A 22,638-nucleotide genomic window follows, 5' to 3' on the forward strand; every position below is an offset into this window, starting at 1 on the left:
AATAAGGAGAAATTTATTTAATAATTTTTTACATGGTTAAAGGAGTAAGTTTTTTTAAGTACAATAAAATTGGATAAACTTACTTTTGATGGCACAACTCCACTCTTAAAGACATTTTTATTAGGTACTACCCTGCTAATTCTGAATTAGCAGGGAAACTAAGCAAAATGAAGAAAGGAAAGAGAGGAAATTACCTGGGATGTCATAATCCTATTATTCAACAATGAGGTGAAATAAAATTCCAAGAAGGAAAAGAAGAGAATAAGAAAATAAAAGTGAGAGGTGGGGAGAAAGATAAAGAGCAGAGCTGGGAAGGCTAATTTTATTTCTTTTGGGAAAAAATTAAAGGGAAATTTAGGTGTAGCAATTTAGGTGAGTGGTGGTCAATCAACTAACAAATGATTCTTAGTGTTTTATTGTTTTTAAGGATTTGGGTTACCATTTGTCTAAAAGTTCCACCATTCTTACTGTATACCTAACTATGTTCTAGATGAAATACTAAGAACAAAGCATGAGTCCTACCCTTGAGGAGCTCACAGTCGAGATTACTCTCAGGAAATGTTACCAAGGACTCTTAAGAGTATTTTCAGATTAGGATATATTTCAGATAGATGTTAGCTTTAAATCTCTGGAAACCAGCGTGAACCCTCATGTCATGCTGCTGAATGTGAAAGAAAAAGACAGATAAAAAGAAAAGAATACTGCTTACCTATTTTAATTTCAAGTATTTTTTTCTTGTTGATTTGCCTTAGCAAAAATAAACATTATTACTTATAGTGACAATTTCTAGTTTATATAACAAGTGCATTAAATGGATATTTTCGCTTACCATTTCTGTGGTCTCATTAGTTACATGAAGTTGCTTGGTCAGTTGTTGAAAATTGGTCAGCTGATCCTGTAGTAGGAAGAGGGAATACATAAATAGCATTTTGTTTGCAACCCATATTTAAAATTAAACTAAAATCAAGGCTAAAATCATTATGCCTAAATCTAGATGACATCAATTGTATTTCTTCTCACAAGTACTGTGTGAATTAACAGTTGAAGAAATAAAAAGATAAAAATTTTTTAATGATTACAAAATTAAATAAGGTGGCAATGTGGAAACTAATGTAGCTATTTATGTTTTATGTGAAATCATTATTTCTAGAAATCAATCCATTAGTAGATAGATATGCTAGAGACACATTACCCAATATTGACAAACAATATTCAAACCTATTCAAAACCTACAGTACAAACCACAGCACAGGAGTTATTGTGCCTTTCCTCCTTCTTTAAAATTCTCATGGCTTGAATGCCCCACAAGTTTTAAATTTTTTGATTATCTGTTATGATCGGATTAAACATCATATGTCAGATGACAGAATTCAAGATTGATGGATAACTAGGGAAATAAGGACAGAGTATTATTTGTTAAGTCGTATACAAAAACAAACAAACACAAAAAAACCCTAACTGCAGGGACTTCCCTGGTGGTCCAGGGGTTAAGAATCCACCTTCCAATACAGGGGACATGGGTTCAATCCCTGGTCGGGGAACTAAGACCCCACTTGCTGAGAGGTGCAGCCAAAGAAAAAAGAGGAAAGAAAAAAACACTAATTGCAAAGCTATAGCATAAGAATGATCTTATTCAAGCGGAAAAAAATTCCCTAAACCTAATGGCTTAGTTGATTAACCTAATAAAAAAACAGCCTTAAAAGAACAAACTTATATTAGAAACGGTTTCCAGATATCAGAGGTAAGTGTTATGGCGCAGACTACATGTGAATTATTTTCAAACCAGGGCATGTATAGAAAAATCATTTTGTAAACTGTAAAGCATCATTAAGTATTATTATGACTTCTTTAGGTAGAAATTCCTAGTTATAGTGATAATAATAGAAACAGTCATAAACTGGAATTTGAAAAGTCTATAAATGAGAGTTGAAGAGAGGCATGATAACCAGTATATTTAGACAGCTGCCTTCTCAAAAATCCACAGGAAAGGAATCAGAATTGGAATTTCTCCATAGATTTCAATGTACCTAGCAGAAAAAGAATCAATGGAAAGATAAGGGAGGTAGATTTTCCAATGGAATGGATGGTCTTGTGAGATAGTACGTTCTTGTCAACAGAGGTATAAAGCAAAAGCTATATGTTCACTTTAAAAGAATATAAAATCATTCTTGCTTTGGATAGAAAGAAGTCCTTAATAACCATTAAGAGCCTTCCTATTGTAAAATCCTATTCCGCTTAATTTATGTTAGACAAACTTCACATTTTAGTAAAAGTTCACATTTAAGGTTGTTAACATTTTCATTTCACAAGTGTTGTCATCACATTTGAGCAGGCTTCTTCACTGTCCATGGTCTAATGATCAGTCTTTGTCTTTTTTAACCAGGTAAAAAAATCAAGAATATAAAAGTTTTGGAGATCCGTTTACACATAATAATCTTAGAGCTGCTTATTAGCACTAAATACAGCTACCGTTGCTAATCACATTATAAAACCCTATGTACACTAGGCACAGTTTTGATTATCTTATGTGTTCAAAAGATTTCTAACCACTGAAGATCAATTTACTGCCAACATAAATAACGCGGTAGAGACTTAGGCATTCTTCTCCAAAACTGAGTTTCTCCAGAATGCAACTTCTTACTGATATACAAGAAAATCATGAAATCCAAGATTACCTTTTGTTTTTGACTTTCAACTACATGAATCTGGGCCTCAGTCATATGTTCCTGGTAAAGTTTCTGTAGTCTGTCCAGCTCCTGAGAAACAGTCTGCCAGAGTTCTACAGCCTGAGTTTTTTCCTATAAAAGAAACACATTTCAGAACTCATTAAATTATTAGCAGGCTACAAATAAATTAGCATAGTACAAATAAATCATATTCTTTTACAGAATGAGTTCTTGTATATAAAGCCACAAAATAAAAATAGAACTTGTCTAAGATCGTATAGTTGTAATATTTTTGATGATATAAAGTTGTAAATAAAATTATTTAGAGGGACTTCCCTGGTGGCACAGTGGTTAAGAATCTGCCTGCCAATGCAGGTGACGCGGGTTTGAGACCTGGTCCGGGGAGTTCCCACATGCCACGGAGCAACTAAGCCCACGCGCCACAACTACTGAGCCTGCGCTCTAGAGCCCACGAGCCAAAACTACTGAAGCCCGTGCACCTGGAGCCCGTGCTCCGCAATGGGAGAGGCCACTGCAATGAGAAGCCCATGCACCACAACAATGAGTAGCCCCCGCTCGCTGCAACTAGAGAAAGCCCGTGTGCAGCAATGAAGACCCAACGCAGACAAAAATAAATTAATTAATTAATTTAAAAAATTATTTAGAGAATAAACCTAAAGATGAAAACTCCTTACTTTGAAATTTTCTTTTTATTTAGATTTAATAGCTAAAATTAAAACCCTTCAATCACTTTCTTGTTCCAGAAAGTGTAAGCCATAGAAATTACTGATGAAAACTGTCCCTGGTAAAGTACAAGAGGTTTTTTTCTGACTGCTAAAGTAATAAATGTTTATCATAGAAAATTAGGAAAGTACAGAAAAACAGAGAAGAAAATAAAATTACCTAATATTTTTTAGCACCTGATAATAAATACTGCTAACATCTGGATATAAACATCTTTATGAATGTTAGATGTAGTCTTGTTTATAAATGTGATTTGGGGGGGAGAATTCTGTATTTTTTTTCTTTAAAAAAACTGGGAAACACATAGTGTGCTGTTTGCATTGTCTATTTTTCACCTGGAATTTTATAATGAGAATTTTTTCAGGTCATTAACTATTCTTTCAATATAGTAATTCTCAAAAGTGATATGGGGACCCTTGAAGAAAAAATTTTGTTCATAATAATATGAAGACATTATTTGCCTTTTTCACTCTCATCCTCTCATGAGTGTACAGTACAGTTTTCCAAAGTTTATATGATGTACTGTGTAATGTTGTCATTGCTCTGATGGCTACCAAAATGCACTCTTATGCTCCCATTTGTTTCTAAAAATGTCTTAGTTTTAATTAGTAATATGATAAATACCCCACACAAAAAAAACCTCTTTGGAGTCCTCAATAATTTTTAAGCATACTGAAGAGGGGTCCTGAAACCAAAACGGTTGAGAAACTTTAAGCTAGCATATAAAAAGCATTATTCTCTTTTTTTCTTTTTTGCATGTACTTTTTAAAAATTGAAGTATAGTTACCTCAGCAAGCTGTTGACAGAATCAAGAAGAAACTTTCATCTCTTTGTCCCTAAAGCCCAAGCTTTTAAATCCCAGGTCAGAGCTAATTCTCTCAGTTTTAGTAAGTAGGTAAGAAGGTGTAGTGAAAAGATATGCATTTTTGGAACAAAATGAGTATACATTTCAAATAAATATACACTTATAAGCTTTAAGGAAACTATTTCTGAGGCATAACATGCATTCAGAAACACACAAATCATAAATTTGTACAGTGAGTGCACCCATGTAACCAGCACCCAGTTCAAGAAAGAGAACATGATTACCAGCAGCTAGAAGCCAGTTGCCCCTTTCTTACAGATACTACAATCCTCCCAAAATAACCTTTATCCTGACTTTTAAAATTATTGATTAGTTTTGCCTAAAATGTATGTAGTTTAAAAATATGTAGACAAAAGCAGAATCTGGAGCCAGAATTTGGGTTGGATTTCTAATTCTGGCTGAATGACCCTGTACAATTCATTTTATTTCCTTAAGACTGCTTTCCTTTCAATAGAATAGTCATAAAAATGCCTCGTAACTCAAAAGACTGCAGTTTCCCAAACGTGCCTGATGGTAAGAGTCATCTGGACTACGAAGAAAGCCCAGATTCTCCTAAGCCAGTGGTTCTCAAAGGACTAGCATCAATACCTTAGAACCTGTTAGAAATGTAAATTACTGAGCCATATCCTAGACTTCTTGAATCAAAAACTTGGGGGAGGGGGTGACAATCTTTATTTCAGTAAGCCCTCGGGTGATTACGATACACACCAAAATTTGAGAACCACTGTACTAATGTATAACGCATCATTTGGAAAAAACACAATTTAAGTGATTCCACATTTTTAGGTTTTTAAACTACTTCCAATTTTTCACTATCAAAACATTACTATAATGAATATATTTATTCATATATTTTTATATACTGTTTCTTAAGACAGATTCCTAGAATCTATGTGATGTCACCATCTAATTAATTGGTTAAAGGATATGAACATTTCTAAGGCTCTTACTGCCAAACTGCCCTCCAGAAAGATTTTTACAAATCACACTATTATAGGAGAGCAAAATACTCCAAACTAAAAATATTTAGTTAGGTACTTGATATTGTACTAGTGCTACTGGCTCCCAAAGCAACTATACTTGAGATACACAGAACCTTTTGCACCTAATTTTAATTCTGCTTAGTAATAATAATGATAAAGATGATAAAAATAATAGGTAGATTTATGAACTCACACATGTGCTAGGCACTACCCTATGTGCTTAATGGGGATTCAAAATTTTAATTACCATAAGAACTCCATAAAATAAGAATTATTATAATCTCCATTTATAAATGAAGAAGGTGAAGCACAAAGAAGTTTCCCAAGATCATAGAGCTACAAAGTAGAATGGGGACCAAACTCAAGAAGTTTGGCCAAACTTTTCTTCCAAAAGCTTGTGTGTTTCACAAAAGTAGGAGCCAACATTCTGCACTGTATATGATAAATACTAAGCACAGTGCCTCATATATAATAGACACCGAATAATATCTGTGGAATGGATGAAGGTATTTGAATCTTCTGTTAAATTATCTAGACTTATTACTTTAATAAAGCATAATATAATAAAGAATTCTCCCTCTTTCTCTCAATTTTCTACTATAAATTGTATTTTATTGAGTTTTAAATTTATTCAGTTTGGATTCACCTAATCTTCACGCATGACACAAAGGGCTTTCAATCTAGTGATGGATACCAAAACAATTGTATGTGTTTTACTAGAACTTAATAATAAATTTAATAAACATGTATGTATAAGTAATAAGCAGAATTAACATCTGACATTACTATTTTATGGATTTATTAACATTTTTCTATTATTCATACTTTATAAAATTGCCAAAACTCTCACTCAGTTAAAATTCCACACTTAATACACAAAATACACTGCAGATATTGTGGCAAAATTTGTTTTTAACAAATCTCCTTTTTCATTTTTGACTGGTCAAACTTGTACCTCATCAAAGCTTCTGTGAAGTAATGATCCAAAATGTAGCAAAAAGATAGGACCCCATCTTCAGAAAAATAATATGTACCAAGTAAGATGGAGATGGAGAAAGGCAAAGACAGGAGAAGATAGGAGGAGAAAGAGGTGAGAAAAGAGAGAGCAAGTGTGGCTTAAAAAAACAAAGAACAAAATTTAGCAATACAAATTATAGCAACAACAACAACAAAAAGAAATTATAGCAACAAAATTACTACAGGGAGATGTTTTTAAGACATAAGATTTGTAGTTTCAAAAAAAGAAAACAAAACAAAAAATGAATCCTATCTAGTTTTGCACTCTTTTTTCTTTTTATAAATTAAAAAAAAGTTTGGATTTATTGAGGTATGACTGACAAATAATCATTGTCTATATTGAAGGTGTACTTTTACATATGGTCTGTCACAATATTTTTAAAGAGTAATAAGAAATGCACATTCTGCCACAACTTTCAAAGGACATATTTAATACCTTGTTAGAAAGCATTTATAAGTTTACATTAATTTTCATTTATTTATATGTCAACATTAATAAATCCTTTCTGAAATACTAGTCTAGAACAGAGTAAAGAACATGCTTTTCTCATTATTTTTGCCTCTATTATTTTTCAAATTCCTTCCCTTTACACATTAAAAAGAGTTCAGTGCTACATAATGCTCCTTATCAAGGTAGATACAACCTATCCGATTAACTTAAAATATCACTTTCAAAAGCAAAGAATTCCAAAACCAAATTTACAAGGAATAAAAAAATATGACTTTTCATAGATAACTATAAAATCAAAATTGTAATAAAGTATTTCTAATCCCCATTTATAAAATGAAGAAACTGAGGCACACAGGAAGGTAGAAGAATGGGATTAAAATCCATAAAAGATATGAGATACCTAGGATGCAAAATTGTAAATTAAAATAAAATCCCCTTACATATAACCAAAAAAAATTGTGGTGCTGAAAACAGGATATATACAATATAGCTTCCCAAATATTTCAATTACCATGAAGGAGGAAAAAAGGAGAAAAAGTATAATTCTAAAAGAAGCATAACTTTAGAAAAATATAATCTTTGAAAATTGAAGAAAACAGTATCAAAAGAAAACACAGGAAAATGAAAAATGTAAATTTAGGCAAGTGGATAATTGATTCTTTAAAAATTTTCTTTGGCATTAAAATATTTTATAACACTTAAAAAATCATGCCAAAAGAATTATGATTCAGTTAAAATATATACATGGCAACTACATTTATAACATACAGGGAGGGCACATATTATAAGCTTTGTTACCTGTTAACTATTTTGCAAACTGTAGAAAATCATTATGCTAACAATTTCAATATTCTGTTATTATCATTCATAAATAATGATTGACTATAGATTTTTTAGAAACTGTTTATTTAGGATATAATTCAATACATATATCACTCACTTGATTGGCCAGTTGTAGTTGTTCTTGAAGATTCCTGACTGTTTCATCATCTGTACATATCTCATTTCCCATCTCTGTGCCAAAGGGAATGGCTTCCAATTGCTTTTCAACAGCATCTTTTAATTCACTGTGCAACCTTTGGAACAAACAGTTAACAATAATCTAATTTTGGTAATAGTAATTACTGTTTCAGGTCAACTAAATAAACATTTGGGTCAAAAAATCACTATTTACACAAAAATCACTTTTAAGTCAACCTCTAAATTTAGAAGTGTTTTAAAACCATTAAATAATGTGCTATAAGAAAAAATATATCACGATTGTGAATGAATTAAATTTGTCATAATTAATTCAAACATACATAATTCAGTTTGTCCTAGGAAGATTTTAATTTTTTAAAGAGGTAAAATTCTGAAATTATACCTTATTAATTGATAAGTCATTCATAAAAAATTTTAAATATGATAATTTCATCTAGTTACTTAAATAGAAAGGGAATTTTAAATCTTGTAGAATTGTTAATTTCTTCATTGTGTTTCACAAAACTCATCTGATTTCTCACTCATTCCAGTTTATAAAGCATAGAATAAAATTCTTGATGGCTATGAAATCAAGACTATTTACTTGCCAGCACTTTCTTACATAAGCTTGACCATAACTCTGAAAGCCTTAAATTCAACTTGAACCTTACATTAAAGTAAATTACAAGTATTTCATGCTTTGAAATTACACCAAAAAAAAAAAAAAAAGCATAGAAAGGTTCAACTTAAAAGACTGATTAGGTGTTTATGTCAAAATGATGTACTCCTAGAAGGAAAAATGTTTTTTAATATCAGAAAAACTTAGAAACACTGAATTTATATAATTATAACCAGAAAACATTATTTATAATAAACACATCTCAAAGTAAAAATTTCCCAAAGGAATTGCATCCATCTCTCTAAAATAATTTAAACAGAATTATCTACTAATACTACAATCTCCATTGAAACTAGAAAAATGCAATCTTAAATCTTAAAACATATTTATTGAAAACGAAGTTCATCAAATAAGTCACAAGACAATAACCTCAGGTACCAGTGGGGCAAGGGGAGAGGGGAAAGGCAGTATAGGGATACTGGATTAAGAAGTACAAATTATTAGATATAAAATAAGCTAAGAATATATGTTGTACAACACAGGGAATATAGGCAATATTTTATCATAACTATAAATGGAGTATAACCTTTAAATATTGTGAAACACTATATTGTACATCTGTAACTTATATAATAATGTACAGCAACTATACTTCAATTAAAAAAACACAAAAACTAAACAAAAAAAAAAGAACCCTTAATAGTTACAGGCATATTGCCTATACCCAAACTGCCTGAATTTGAAACCAGTATCTCATTTCATTAGCTATGTGACTTTGGACAAGTTCCTTAACCTCTTTTGGCCTCAGTTTCCCAATCTGTAAAATGTAAATGTCACCTATTGCTTATTCTCTTCTGGAATTTTTTTTTTAACTATTCTGTACAGTATTTCTCTCTTTCTCAGTCTCAGTGGAATTTTCATCTCTCCAAACTTTAACTTTTGGAATTTAGTCCTTGGATGGCTTTCATCAATGTCTTATAGTTTTTGGCACATAGGTCTTGTGCCTCTTTAGGTAGGTTTATTCCTAGCTATTTTATTCTCTTTGATGTGAAGGTAAATTGGGGTTGTTTCCTTAATTTATCTTTCTGATACTTCATTGTTAGTGTATAGAAATGCAACAGATTTCTGTATGTTAACTTTGTATCCTAAAACTTTACTGAATTCATTAATGAGCTCTAGTAGCTTTCTGGTGGCATCTTTAGGATTTTCTATGTATAGTAGACATTTTACCTCTTCCCTTCTGATTTGGATACCTTTCATTTCTTTTTCTTGTCTGATAGCTGCGGCTAGGTCTTCCAATACTATGTTGAATAAAAGTGGTAAGAGTGGGCATCCTTGTCTTGTACCTAGACTGTACATCTCTAGGTATTTATCCGTTTCTTCTTGGTTCTCTTTATTGGTGTATAACTGTTCACAGTAATGTCTTATGATCTTTCATATTTCTGTATTGTCAGTATAGAAATATGAATCTGTAACTTCTCTTTCATTTCTGATTTTCTTTGGGTCCTTTATTTTTCTTAATGACTCTGGCTAAAGGTTTATCAATTTTGTTTATCTTTTCAAGGAACCAGAGCTTAGTTTCACTGATTTTCTCTATTTTTTGAAAGTCTCTATTACATTTATTTCTGCTCTGATCCTTTTCTTCTACTAACTTTGGGGGTTTTATTAGTTCTTTTTCTAGTTCCTCTAGGTGTAAGGTTAGATTGCTTATTTGAGATTTTTCTTACTTCCTTAGGTAGGCCTATATTGCTAGAAACTTCCCTCTGAGAACAGCTTTTCCTGCTTCCCAAAGCTTTTCCACCATTCTATTTCTATTTTAATTTGACTCCAGTTATTTTTTGACTTCCTGTTTGATTTCTTCAGTGACCCAATGGTTGTTTAGTAGCATACTGCTTAGCCTCCATTGTTTTTTGGTTTTTTTTGGTAGTTTTTTCATTGTAGTTTATTTCTAGTCTTAAGCATTGTGATTGTAAAAGATGTTTAATATAATTTCAATATTCTTAAATTTACTGAGACTTATTTTGTGGCCTAGTATGTGCTCTATCCTGGAAAATGTTCTATATGTAGTTGAATGTTTATTCTGTTGCTTTTGGGATGGAATGTTTTATACATACATATATATACATAGATGTACATATAAATAAAGTCTATCTGATGTAAGGCTAGTGTTTCCTTATTGATTTTCTGTCTGGATGCATGATCTTCCATTGATGTAAGTTGGGTGTTAAAGTCCCATATTATTATTGTGTAACTCAACACAATTTCTCTCTTTACGTCTACTTATATTTGATTTACATATTTAGGTGCTCCTAAGTTGGGACATAAATATTTACAATTATTATATATTGTTGGATTGATCCCATTATCATTATGTAATGTCCTTCTCTGTCTCTTATAACAGTTTTTGTTTTAAACTCTATTCTGTCTGATATAAGAATTGCTACCCCAGCTTTCTTTTTGTTTCCATTTGCATGGAAAACTTCTTTCCATACTCTCACTTTCCATCTCTGTGTCTTTAGATCTAAAATGAGTTTCTTCTAGGAAGCATATATATAGTTCTTCTTTCTGTATCCATTCAGTCACTCTAAGTCTTCTGATTGGAGCATTTAGTCCAATACATCTAAAATAATTATTGATATGTATGTACTTACTGTCATTTTGTTCATTGTTTTCTGGTTCTTTCTGTGGTTCTCTCTTCTTCCTTTCTTGTTTTTGCTCTGTATCCTTGTGATCTAATGGATGACTATCTTTAGTACTAGAGTTTATAATTTGGTGTTTAGATTCCTTTTTCTTTTTTGCATATCTATTACAGATTTTTGGTTTGTGGTTACAATGAGGTTCATATATAACAATATTTATAAAGATATATATATAATAAATAATATATATTTTAAATTTATTCATATATGATTTTAAGTTGATGATCCCTTAAGATCAAACCATTCTGACAACCCTGCATTTTTAAAATCCCCTGCCATGTTTAATGTTTTTGATACATTTTATATCTTTTTGCGGGGTGTATCCCTTAAATACTTGTGGAAATAGATGTTTTTACTACTTTTGTCTTTTAACCTTCCTACTAGCTTTATAAGTGGATGATCTATTTTACTGTATGTTTGTCTTTACCAATCAGATTTTTCTTTGCACAGTTTTCCTATTTCTAGTTGTAGTCCTTTCCACTTAGAAAAGTCCCTTTAATATCTCTTGTAAAGCTGGTTAGTGGTGATGAATTCTGTAGCTTTTGCTTGTCTGTAAAACTCTTTATCTCTCCTTCAAATTTGAATGATAGCCTTGCTGAGTAGAGTATTTTTGGTTGGTATGTTCATCAATTTGAATCAATTGTGCCAATCCCTTCTGCTCACAAAGTTGCTGCTGAAAAGTCAATTGATAGCCTTATGGGAGTTCCCCTGTATGCTACTAGTTGCTTTTCCCTTGCTTCTTTTAAGATTCTTTCTTTATCTTTAATTTTTGCCATTTTAATTACAATGTGTCTTGGTGTGGACTTCTTTGGATTCATTTTCTTTGGGACTCTCTGTGCTGCCTGGAACTGCATGTCTACTTCCTTTCCGTGGTCAGGAAAGTTTTCAGCTATTATTTCTCCAAATAACTCCTCTGCCCTTTTCTCTCTATTTTCTCCTTCTGGGACTCCTATATTTTGAATGTTATGATGCTTGATGTTGTCCCAGAGGTCTCTTAAACTGTCCTCTTTTTAAAAAACTCTTTTTTTCTTTTTTTGTTCAGTTCGGGTGATTTCTTCTACTTTGTCATCCAGTTCACTCATCTGTTCCTCTGTATCATATACTCTACTGTTAATTCCTTCTAGTGTACTTTTTATTTCAGCTATTATCTTCTTCAGCTCTGTTTACTTCTTTATATTTTTTAACTATTTGTTAGAAACTTCTAACTTCTCACTGTGTTCATTCATTCTTCTCCTGAGTTCACTGAGCACCTTTTTATTTCATAGAAAATTGTTTATTTCACTTATAGTGTCACATTTATCAGCACAGAGTTACACAGTTTACTCTAAACATTTTCAAGTGTCTGTATTTCTCATTTTGTGATTACTTTACAAACTCAAATGTATGTATTTAGTTTATAATAAAGATAACATCAGATCAGTGGAGAAAGGAAAGATGATTAGAAAATAAAACTCTGACAGATATTTATAAGAGAAAGCAAATATCTTGAATATAAGGTGAATATGTACTTACATGTTTGGTTTTTTTACAACACAGGCTTTATTAATTGTGATTTATCTGTATTAAATGTAATCCTATCAAATTTTAGCTTCTGTCAGAGTAAATTTTCTTTTTTTTTTAAAACATCTTTATTGGAGTTTAATTGCTTTACAATGGTGTGTTAGTTTCTGCTGTATAACGAAGTGTATCAGCTATACATATACATATATCCCCATATCTCCTCCCTCTTGCATCTCCCTCCCACCCTCCCTATCCCATCCCTCTAGGTGGACACAAAGCACTGAGCTGCACTGAGCATCTTTATTATCATTCTTTTGAACTCTTTATCAGGTAGATTGCTTATCTCCACTTGGCTTAGTTCTTCTGGGGTTTTGTCTTCATTTGGAAAATATTCCTTCCCTCCTCGTTCTGCCTAATTTTCCATGTTTATTTCTAAGTATTAAGTAGGTCAGTTATGTTTCCAGATGTTGGAGAAGTGGTCTTAAGTAAGAGACATCCTATGGAGCCCAGCAGCACTTGACCCCATATGTGGGCTGTGTGGGCCCTTCTGTGTGATGAGGCTGACTACTCTCGGCACACTGGTAGACAAGGCTCATCCCTAGGCTGGTTGGCTGCTATGCCCTGCCTTGCATGGTGGCTGCTGGCCTGCTGGTGGGCAGACCAGATTTCAGCATGGTTGGATGCACAGGCTGGGAGGTCCTTGGGTAGATGCTGGCCCACTAGTGGGCAGTACTGGGTTCTGGTACAGCTGGTCGCATGACCTGGCAGGGGGGTGGGTCTCAGCCCAGTGGTATACAGATCTGGTTCCCTGGGTGCTGGCTGTGGGACCCAGGGGGTCCAGTGCTGGTGTCAGCCTACTGGTGGGTGGGGCCACATCCAAATGAAGCTGGCTCTGGGACTCTGGAGATTCTGGGGCTGGTCCTGGTTAGCTGATGGGCAGCGCTGGGTCCTGTTGTGGCTGGCGGCAAGGCCAGGGGTGTTCCAAGGCTTGTTCTGACCTGATGGTGGGTAGAGTTGAGCCCCAGGGTACCTGGGTGTGGCTGATGGGGAGGCCTGGGGTTGGTTCTGGTCCACTGGTGGGTGGAGCCAGGTCCCTGCAAGGCTGGCTGCTCACCTGGGAGGTCCTGGAACTGGAGCTTATCTGCTGTTGGGCAGGCAGGCCCCCAGTGCTAGTAGGCTAGAGGGAGGACTCCAAAATGGCACTTGCCAGCACCAGTGTCCTCATGGTAGAATGAACTCCCCAAAATGGCTGTTGCCAATGTCATCAGGAAGAGTCCCAGTTGCCCCGCCTCTCCAGGAGACTCTACGAGATCAGCAAGTGGGTCTTATCAGGCTCCTTCAAATTGCTGTCTCAGTTCTGGGACTCAGAGCATGTGAGATTTTGTGTGTGTGCTTTAACAGTGGAGTTTCTGCTTCCTACAGTCCTCTGGCTCCCCATATGCAAGTCCTGCAGGCTTTCAAAGCCGCACGTTTTGAGGGCCTGTCTTTCTAGTGCAGGACCCTCAGCTTGGGAGCCTGATGTGGGGCTTGGACCCCTCGCTCCTTAGGGAGAACTTCTGTGATTGTGATTATCCTCCCATTTGTGGGTCACCTACATGAAAGTGCAGGTCTTGACTACATTATGTCTCTGGCCCCTCCTACCCATCTTGTTTTGGTTCTTTCCTTATATCTTAAGCTGTGAAAAATCTTTTCTGCTAGTCTTCAAGTTATTCTCATTGATAGCTGCTCTGTAAATAGTTGTAATTTTGGTGTGCCTAGAGGAGGAGGTGAGTTCAGGGTCTTTGTACTCCATCACCTTGGACACACCTTGCAAGGTCATTTTTATAGTCCTGCACTGTCATGCAAAGCAAGGACCACCTATATGCATCAGTAGTTTATTTTTGTTTTAGTATCTGAAGTATTTGGGGTAGCGGTGTTTAATTTTGCAATTTGCAATCCTGCTGTCTCTTGCCTGATGTACCCTAATTCTCCAAATGTTTCATAATTTTGGGTTTAGTTTGCTGTTCTTTTCCTAACCTGTTCAGCAAATTCTTAGAGTCCACTGATTTTCAGACTTCTTTTCTAATATATGCACTTAAGAGTATGGATTTCCCTCTAAGAATGGCCTTAACTGCAACCCACAGTTTTTATGCTGTATTTTCACTATCTATCAGTTGAAAATATTCTCCAGCTTTCATGGTTAATTCTTTGACCTATGAGTAATATTTAAAAGCATATTGCTTAATTAGAAACAGCTGGGAATTTTCTGATTCCTTTTTTCTTTTCTTTCTTTTTTTTTTTTTTTAAACTGATTTCTAGGGGCTTCCCTGGTGGTGCAGTGGTTGGGAATCCGCCTGCCAATGCAGGGGACACGGGTTCGAGCCCTGGTCTGGGAAGATCCCACATGCCACGGAGCAACTGGGCCCGTGAGCCACAACTACTGAGCCTGCACGTCTGGAGCCTGTGCTCCGCAACGGGAGAGGCCGTGACAGTGAGAGGCCCGCGCACAGCGATGAAGAGTGGCCCCTGCTCGCCGCAACTAGAGAAAACCCACGCACAGAAATGAAGACCCAATACAGCCAAAAATAAATAAATAAATTTATTAAAAAAAAACACACTGATTTCTAATACAATTTTCACTGTTATTAAGGAACAGAATCTGAGTACTTAAAAAATCTGAGAGTTGTTTTCTTTTTTTCCTTTAAATATTTATTTATTTTGGCTGTGCCAGGTCTTAGTTACGGCACACAGGATCTTCGTCGTGGAAGACTGCAGCAGGTAGACTTCTTGGTTGCAGCACGCAGACTTCTTAGTTGCAGCACGCCAACTCTTAGTTGCGGCACGCATGTGGGATCTAGTTCCCCGACCAGGGATTGAACCAGGGCCCCCTGCATTGGGAGTCCAGAGTCTTACCCACTGGACCACCAGGGAAGTCCCGAGAGCTACTTTCTGGATTTGTCAATTTTGGAAATGTTTTACGTGTACTTAAAAAGAATATGTATTTTGAAGGTATTAGGTATTTGTCTGTTAAGTAGGTTTGTTAATTGCATGGTTCAAATATTATTTTTTTAGTTTTTATTTCAATTACTGAGGAGCAAGATGTTTATATTTCCTGCTATCTAGTGGATTTGTCTATTTTGCCATTCAATGCTATCACTGAATTTTTATAATCTAGAAAAACAGAAAAATTGAAATTTTCTATTCTGAGGCTTTGTTACTGGGTACTTGCAAATTATTTTTAAATAAATAAATTTATTTATTTATTTGTTTATTTATTTTTGGCTGCATTGGGTCTTCATTGCTGTGTGCAGGCTTTCTCTAGTTGCGGCAAGCGGGGGCTACTCTTTGTTGTGGTGCACAGGCTTCTCATTGCGGTGGCTTCTCCTGTTGCAGAGCATGGGCTCTAGGCGTGCGGGCTTCAGTAGTTGTGGCACGCAGGCTCAGCAGTTGTGGTGCACAGGCTTAGTTGCTCCACAGCATGTGGGATCTTCCCAGACCAGGGCTTGAACCCACGTCCCCTGCGTTGGCAAGTGGATTCTTAACCACTGTGCAACCAGGCAAGTCTCTGGGTACTTGCAAATTTAAAACTGTTATATCTTTTATCATTATGAAATACCCCTATTTATAATATTCTCTTCTTGCATTAAAGTCTACTATGTCTGATATTACCAGCTTTCTTTTGGTTAGCACTGCATGGTTTATCTATTTTCCATCCTCTTATTTGCAATCATTCAATATTCTTATATTTTAAAAATCTGTCTGATAAGAAATACACACTATAACCGGTTTCTTTTTTAATCTCCTCTGATAAATCACTGTCTTTCAACTGCAGCATTTAGTACATTGAAGTTTAATGTAATTACTAATGTATTTGAGTTTATATCTACTATCTTAGTATTTACTTTCTATTTGCCCTGTCCATTATGATTTTTCTCTCCTTTCATGCTTTCTTTTGGTTTTTTTTTTTTCATTACTTCATTTTTCTACTCTATTATCTTGGTTGGCAGTTACATGGTTGGCAGTTATATTATCTTGGTTGGCAGTTACATGGTTGGCAGTTACATTACCATGGTTGGCAGCTGGCTTTACTTTTAAAGATTAAAACATGCATCACTGAGTTATCAAACTCTAAAATAAATTAGTATTATATTTCTTCTGGGTAATGCTAGAACCTGAGAATATTTTAACTCCAAATGCCCTTTCCCTAAATTTATGATATTGCTGTCTTATATTTAATTCTCTACAGATATTTTAGAGACATTATTATTGTTTTAGAATAGCTGATGTTCATTAGACGTTCTCCCATGGGCAGCATTTCCTATAATTCTAAGCTTTCATCTGGGATTATTTTCTTTTTGTAGAATATCTTTTTGATTTTCTTTAATTTTGCTAATGATAATGCTCTCAATTTCTTTTCATCTGACCTTTCTTCTGATGGATGTTTCACTGGGTAAAGAATTCTACATTGACAGTTTTTCTTTAAGCACTTTAAAAATATTCCACTGTCTCCTGGTTTCCAGTATCTCTGTTGAGAAGTCAGTTAATATCTTACTGCGGCTAGATAATAAGACTAGCTCTTTCTGCTGTTAAGTTTTTTCTTTTTCTTTGGTTTTCTTTGATTTTATAATAATGTACCTAGGTACAGTACTTTTGTATTATCCTGCTTATCATGCATGGTGTGTTCTTAATCTGTGGATTGATGTCTCTCTGTCGTCTCTTTCTGGGACTCAAGCTATATGACTTTTAGCTGTTTTCACTATTTCCCATATGTCTCTTAGTTTTTATTTATTTATTTTGTTCTGCATTTTCTATCCCCTTCTCTCTCTGACCTTCATTCTGAATATTTTCTTCTGACTTGGGTTGCATTCCATTAATTCTCTCTTCAGTTATGTCTCATTTCCATTATTACTGCAATTTTCAGTTCTAGAATTTCTATTTGGTTCTTTAAAGACTTTTTAGTTCTCTTATAGAAATTCTCAAAATTGTGTCTTATTTCATTGAACATAGTGCATAGTTATTTTAAAGACCAAACTGTGGATCTATTTCTATTGTATACTATTATTTTATGATTTTTAAACCATGCTGTCTTCAATCTTCCCATTACCAGTTCTTTTTACACCAGATATGAGCCAGATATCACAAGTAAAAAAGTACAGAGATATTCTGAGGTCTAGAAATGATGTTATCTTCCTCTAAAAGTCTTCCTTTTCTTTTTTCAGATGGGGAGGGGTATTATCAATCCCTGATCATGTCATTTATAACATCATGTTGTATCAAACATCAGAGTCATGTTTTAGATCTTTTCAGGACTAGTCTATTTTGGGGGAGTCACTCTTACTTCAAAGCCTGGATGTTCCTGAGCCACCTACCCTCAAGTCTGATGGGCTCTGAATTCCAATTTTTATTTCTCTAACTCCATGAATTTGTTTCGAGCTCTGCTCAGTTTTCAACCACTCTTCACCTCTTCTGACATCGGGAGATATGTTTAAGGGAAAGTAACCCCAAATGGAGGCTCATATCCCTGGATTTCTTTCTTTTCCTGGTGTTTACCCTACAATTCTACACTGACTCCAATTCACTTTAAACAAATTTGATTTTTGTCAAATTTTTGTCAAGATTTTCTAGTTTTTGTCCAGATTCTCTAGTTTTCTCAGAAGGAGTCTCTTGCCATCACTCTAAACAAAACTATCTAACTTATTTTCAGTTAATTAAAAATGTTCTGAGTACCAGTTTGGCTGCATCTCACTAGTTTGATATGCTATTTATTTTATGCAGTTTTTAATTTTAGTTTTCCTCTTTATCTCAGTAGTTGAAAATGTAGTTAAAAGAAATTCTTTACACTCACTTCTTGTTATTTCTAATTTATTGTAGGTGTGATTTATGTTTAATTTGTTTGTATGTATGTATGTGGTGGGGAGGGTCTGCAGCCCATGTCTATGTAAATGTTTCATGGGTCTTGAAAAACACAGTATATTCCTATTGGTTTATATATGAGTAGTATAAACAGAAAAATATACACACATATACTCAAACTTGTTCTTTACTCTTTATATCTTTTACCTTCCTGTTTATTTTTGCCCTTGTTTTCTTTGAAGTATTATCTAGTTGCAATAATATATTTATAAATACCAAGTAAATACATATTATCTAATTCTCTAAAGATCTTAGCAGTATAATTGAGAAAATAAAGCCATTTAAGTACTGCAAAGGTTTAAGGAATTAGTCTTTTTCAAAGCATTATTTTTTATGTATGGCTAACAAATCTTGAAAATTAGATATCAATAATTGTAGTAAGTTCAACAAACATTTGAAGAGATATTATGTACAGGATAGTAAGATAGTTGTGGTCCTAGCTGTATTTATTCAAATATATAATCAAGTCAAAACATAAGAACTGTAAGAAAATAAAGAGGAGAAAGTTCCATCATATTTGGTTGGCTTCACAGTAAGAGGAGAAATGAAGAGAAATCATACAAAGCTTTGTAGAAGTAAACAGTGTTACCCTTATTAATAACACTAGTGACACCACATTTCTCTGCATAGTTGCTTTATCTAAAGTCACCATCAACTAGCTGATCTCTATTTTCTAGTGCAAATGCTAAAAAAAAAGTCAATCTTATTGGTTTAGTTAACTGTAGAACTGTTGTGCTGAGAGAAATTATATGTAGACCACAATTAGGAAGCTGGACAATCAGGAAGTGGCCACACCAACCGCGGGTTCTAGGAGCACACCTCTTTAGCCGAGATCCTGGGGTCAGGAAGTAAGTGCCAGAGCTGTTGCCTGCAGGAACACCCTGACTTAGCTCTGACAGAAGCGGCTGCCAGAACTACTGGCTCTAGAGACACTCTACACTTGTTAGAGTCTCATCCACAAAAACAGATTCTCATACACAGCTTCTCCTATTTACCTCCTAATTTAGGTCTCTTACATGTGTTTATCATTAGCAGAACCTAATTCCTACCCTGAACTAGTTCTTAGTTTTCCAGCCTTTGCAGTACAAGGTATACAAAAGGGAGGTTGGAACAGATGTTAAGCCAATCTACTATACCTGCCATAAACTATTATTATAATTGTATAATTTAATTAAATGTGAACCAAAGTGAAAAAAATAAAAATACAAGAGAGTTGGAGTTTTTTTCTATGAAACCTAAACTGAATATGAAAGGTTCAGCAAAGATGAGTTGTTAAATAGCTGCTGCTGAATTAGGGGTATAGGCAAAATAACTACAATAGTCAGAAAATGTATAAAATCACAGAGGACCAAAAGGAGATCAAAAGGATCCCTAAGTTCTCACTCTTCTTCAAAGAAACTGAAACTGGAAATTATAAAGAATGAATTGACAACTAGGAAGATGGCGGAAGAGTAAGATGTGGAGATCACCTTCCTCCCCACAGATACATCAGAAATACATCTACACGTGGAACAACTCCTACAGAACACCTACTGAACACTGGCAGAAGACCTCAGACCTCCCAAAAGGCAAGAAACTCCCCCATGCACCTGGATAGGGCAAAAGAAAAAAGAATAAACAGAGACAAAAGAATAGGGACGGGACCTGCACCAGTGGGAGGGAACCATGAAGGAGGAAAGGTTTCCACACACTAGAAGCCCCTTCGCGGGCGGAGATTGTGCATGGCAGAGGGGGGAAGCTTTGGAGGCGCGGGGGACAGCACAGCAACAGGGGTGCGGAGGGCAAAGCGGAGAGATTCCCGCACAGAGGATCGGTGCCGACCAGCACTCACCAGCCCGAGACACTTCTCTGCTCACACGCCCAGGCAGGCGGGGTCTGGGAGCTGAAGCTCCAGCTTTGGTCAGAGTGCCGGGAGAGGACTGGGGTTGGCAGCGTGAACACAGCCTGAAGGGGTTAGTGCACCACGGCTAGCCGGGAGGGAGTCCGGGGAAAAGTATGGACCTGCCGAAGAGGCAAGAGACTTTTTCTTCCCTCTTTGTTTCCTGGTGCGCAAGGAGAGGGGATCAAGAGCACTGCTTAAAGGAGCTCCAGAGACGGGCGCGAGCCACGGCTAATAGCACGGAACCCAGAGACGGGCATGAGACACTAAGGCTGCTGCTGCCGCCACCAAGAAGCCTGTGTGCAGGCACAGGTCACTATCCACACCTCCCTTCCGGGGAGCCTGTGCAGCCCGCCACTGTCAGGGTCCCATGATCCAGGGACAACTTCCCCGGGAGAAGGCACGGTGTGCCTCAGGCTGGTGTAATGTCACCTCTGTCGCTGCAAGCTCGCCCCGCACTCCGTGCACCTCCCTCTCCCGGGCCTGAGTGAGCCAGAGTCCCTGAATCAGCTGCTCCTTTAACCCCGTCCTGAGCAAAGAACAGACGCCCTCCGGCGACCTACACGCAGAGGCGGGGCCAAATCCAAACGTGAGCCCCCGGAGTTGTGCGAACAAAGCAAAGAAAGGGAAATCTCACCCAGCAGCCTCAGGAACAGTGGATTAAATCTCCACAATCAACTTGATGTACCCTGCATCGGTGGAATACCTGAATAGACAACGAATCATCCCAAATTGAAGAGGTGGACTTTGAGACCAAGATTTATTATTTTTTTCCCCTTTTCCTCTTTTTGTGTGTATGTGTATGCTTCTGTGTGAGATTTTGTCTGTAAAGCTTTGCTTTCATTATTTGTCCTGGGTTCTGTCCATCTGTATTATTTTTTCTTTTACTTTTGAAAAAAATTTTTATCTTAATAATTATATTTTATTTTAATAACTTTATTTTATTTTATCTTATTTTATTTTTCCCTCTTTTCCTTCCTTCCTCCCTCCCTCCCTCCCTCCCTTCCTTCCTTCTTTTTCTCCCTTTTATTCGGAGCCGTGTGGATGAAAGGCTCTAGTTATTGCAGCCAAGAGTCAGTGCTGTGCCTCTGAGGTGGGAGAGCCAATTTCAGGACACCGGTCCATAAGAGACCTCCCAACTCCACATAATACCAAACAGCAAAAATCTCCCAGAGATCTCCATCTCAACACCAACACCCAGCTTCACTCAACGACCAGCAAGCTACAGTGCTGGACACCCTATGCCAAACAACTAGCAAGACAGGAACACAACCCCACCCATTATCAGACAGGCTGCCTAAAATCATAATAAGGCCAAGACACCCAAAAAACACACCACCAGACGTGGACCTGCCCACCAGAAAGACAAGATCCAGTCTCATCCACCAGAACACAGGCACTAGCCCCCTCCACAAGGAAGCCTACACAACCCCCTGAACCTACTATAGCCACTGGGGACAGACACCAAAAACAACGGAAACTACGAACCTGCAGCCTGCAAAAAGGAGACCCCAAACACAGTAAGATAAGCAAAATGAAAAGACAGAAGAACACACAGCAGATGAAGGAGCAAGATGAAAACCCACCAGACCTAACAAATGAAGAGGAAATAGGCAGTCTACCTGAAAAAGAATTCAGAATAATGATAGTAAAGATGATACAAAATCTTGGAAATAGACTAGACAAAATGCAAGAAACATTTAACAGGGACCCAGAAGAACTAAAGATGAAACAAACAATGATGAACAACACAATAAATGAAATTTAAAATACTGTAGAAGGGATCAATAGCTGAATAACTGAGGCAGAAAAACAGATAAGTCACCTGGAAGATAAAATAGTGGAAATAACTACTGCAAAGCAGAATAAAGAAAAAAGAATGAAAAGCACTGAGAACAGTCTCAGAGACCTCTGGGACAACATTAAATGCACCAACATTCAAATTATAGAGGTCCCAGAAGAAGAAAGGAAAAAGAAAGGGACTGAGAAAATATTTGAAGAGATTATAGTTGAAAACTTCCCTAATATGGGAAAGGAAATAGTTAATCAAGTCCAGGAAGCACAGAGAGTCCCATACAGGATAAATCCAAGGAGAAACACACCAAGACACATATTAATCAAACTGTCAAAAATTAAATACAAAGAAAAATATTAAAAGCAGCAAGGGAAAAACAACAAATAACACAGAAAGGAATCCCCATAAGGTTAACAGCTGATCTTTCAGCAGAAACTCTGCAAGCAAGAAGGGACTGGCAGGACATATTTAAAGTGATGAAGGAGAAAAACCTACAACCAAGATTACTCTACCCAGCAAGGATCTCATTCAGATTTGATGGAGAAATTAAAACCTTTATAGACAAGCA

General features: G+C 35.9%; 1 protein-coding gene across 3 annotated transcripts in view; it reads right to left on the reverse strand.

The window, feature by feature from the left end:
* The window catches only part of SCLT1 (sodium channel and clathrin linker 1), a 253,924-nt gene that overhangs the window by 155,050 nt on the left and 76,236 nt on the right, over positions 1-22,638 (reverse strand). For all 3 annotated transcript variants that reach the window (XM_029235194.1, XM_029235192.1, XM_029235193.1), the window contains exons 6-8: positions 7,667-7,802; positions 2,676-2,798; positions 830-895 (exon numbers count right to left, since the gene is read on the reverse strand). In XM_029235194.1, coding sequence (XP_029091027.1) covers positions 830-895; positions 2,676-2,798; positions 7,667-7,802 — 325 coding nt within the window. The remainder of the gene's footprint in view (positions 1-829; positions 896-2,675; positions 2,799-7,666; positions 7,803-22,638) is intronic.

Source organism: Monodon monoceros, unplaced genomic scaffold (assembly GCF_005190385.1).
Source record: "Monodon monoceros isolate NGI ecotype Baffin Bay Population unplaced genomic scaffold, NGI_Narwhal_1 Super_Scaffold_20, whole genome shotgun sequence".
Classification (NCBI taxonomy): domain Eukaryota; kingdom Metazoa; phylum Chordata; class Mammalia; order Artiodactyla; family Monodontidae; genus Monodon; species Monodon monoceros.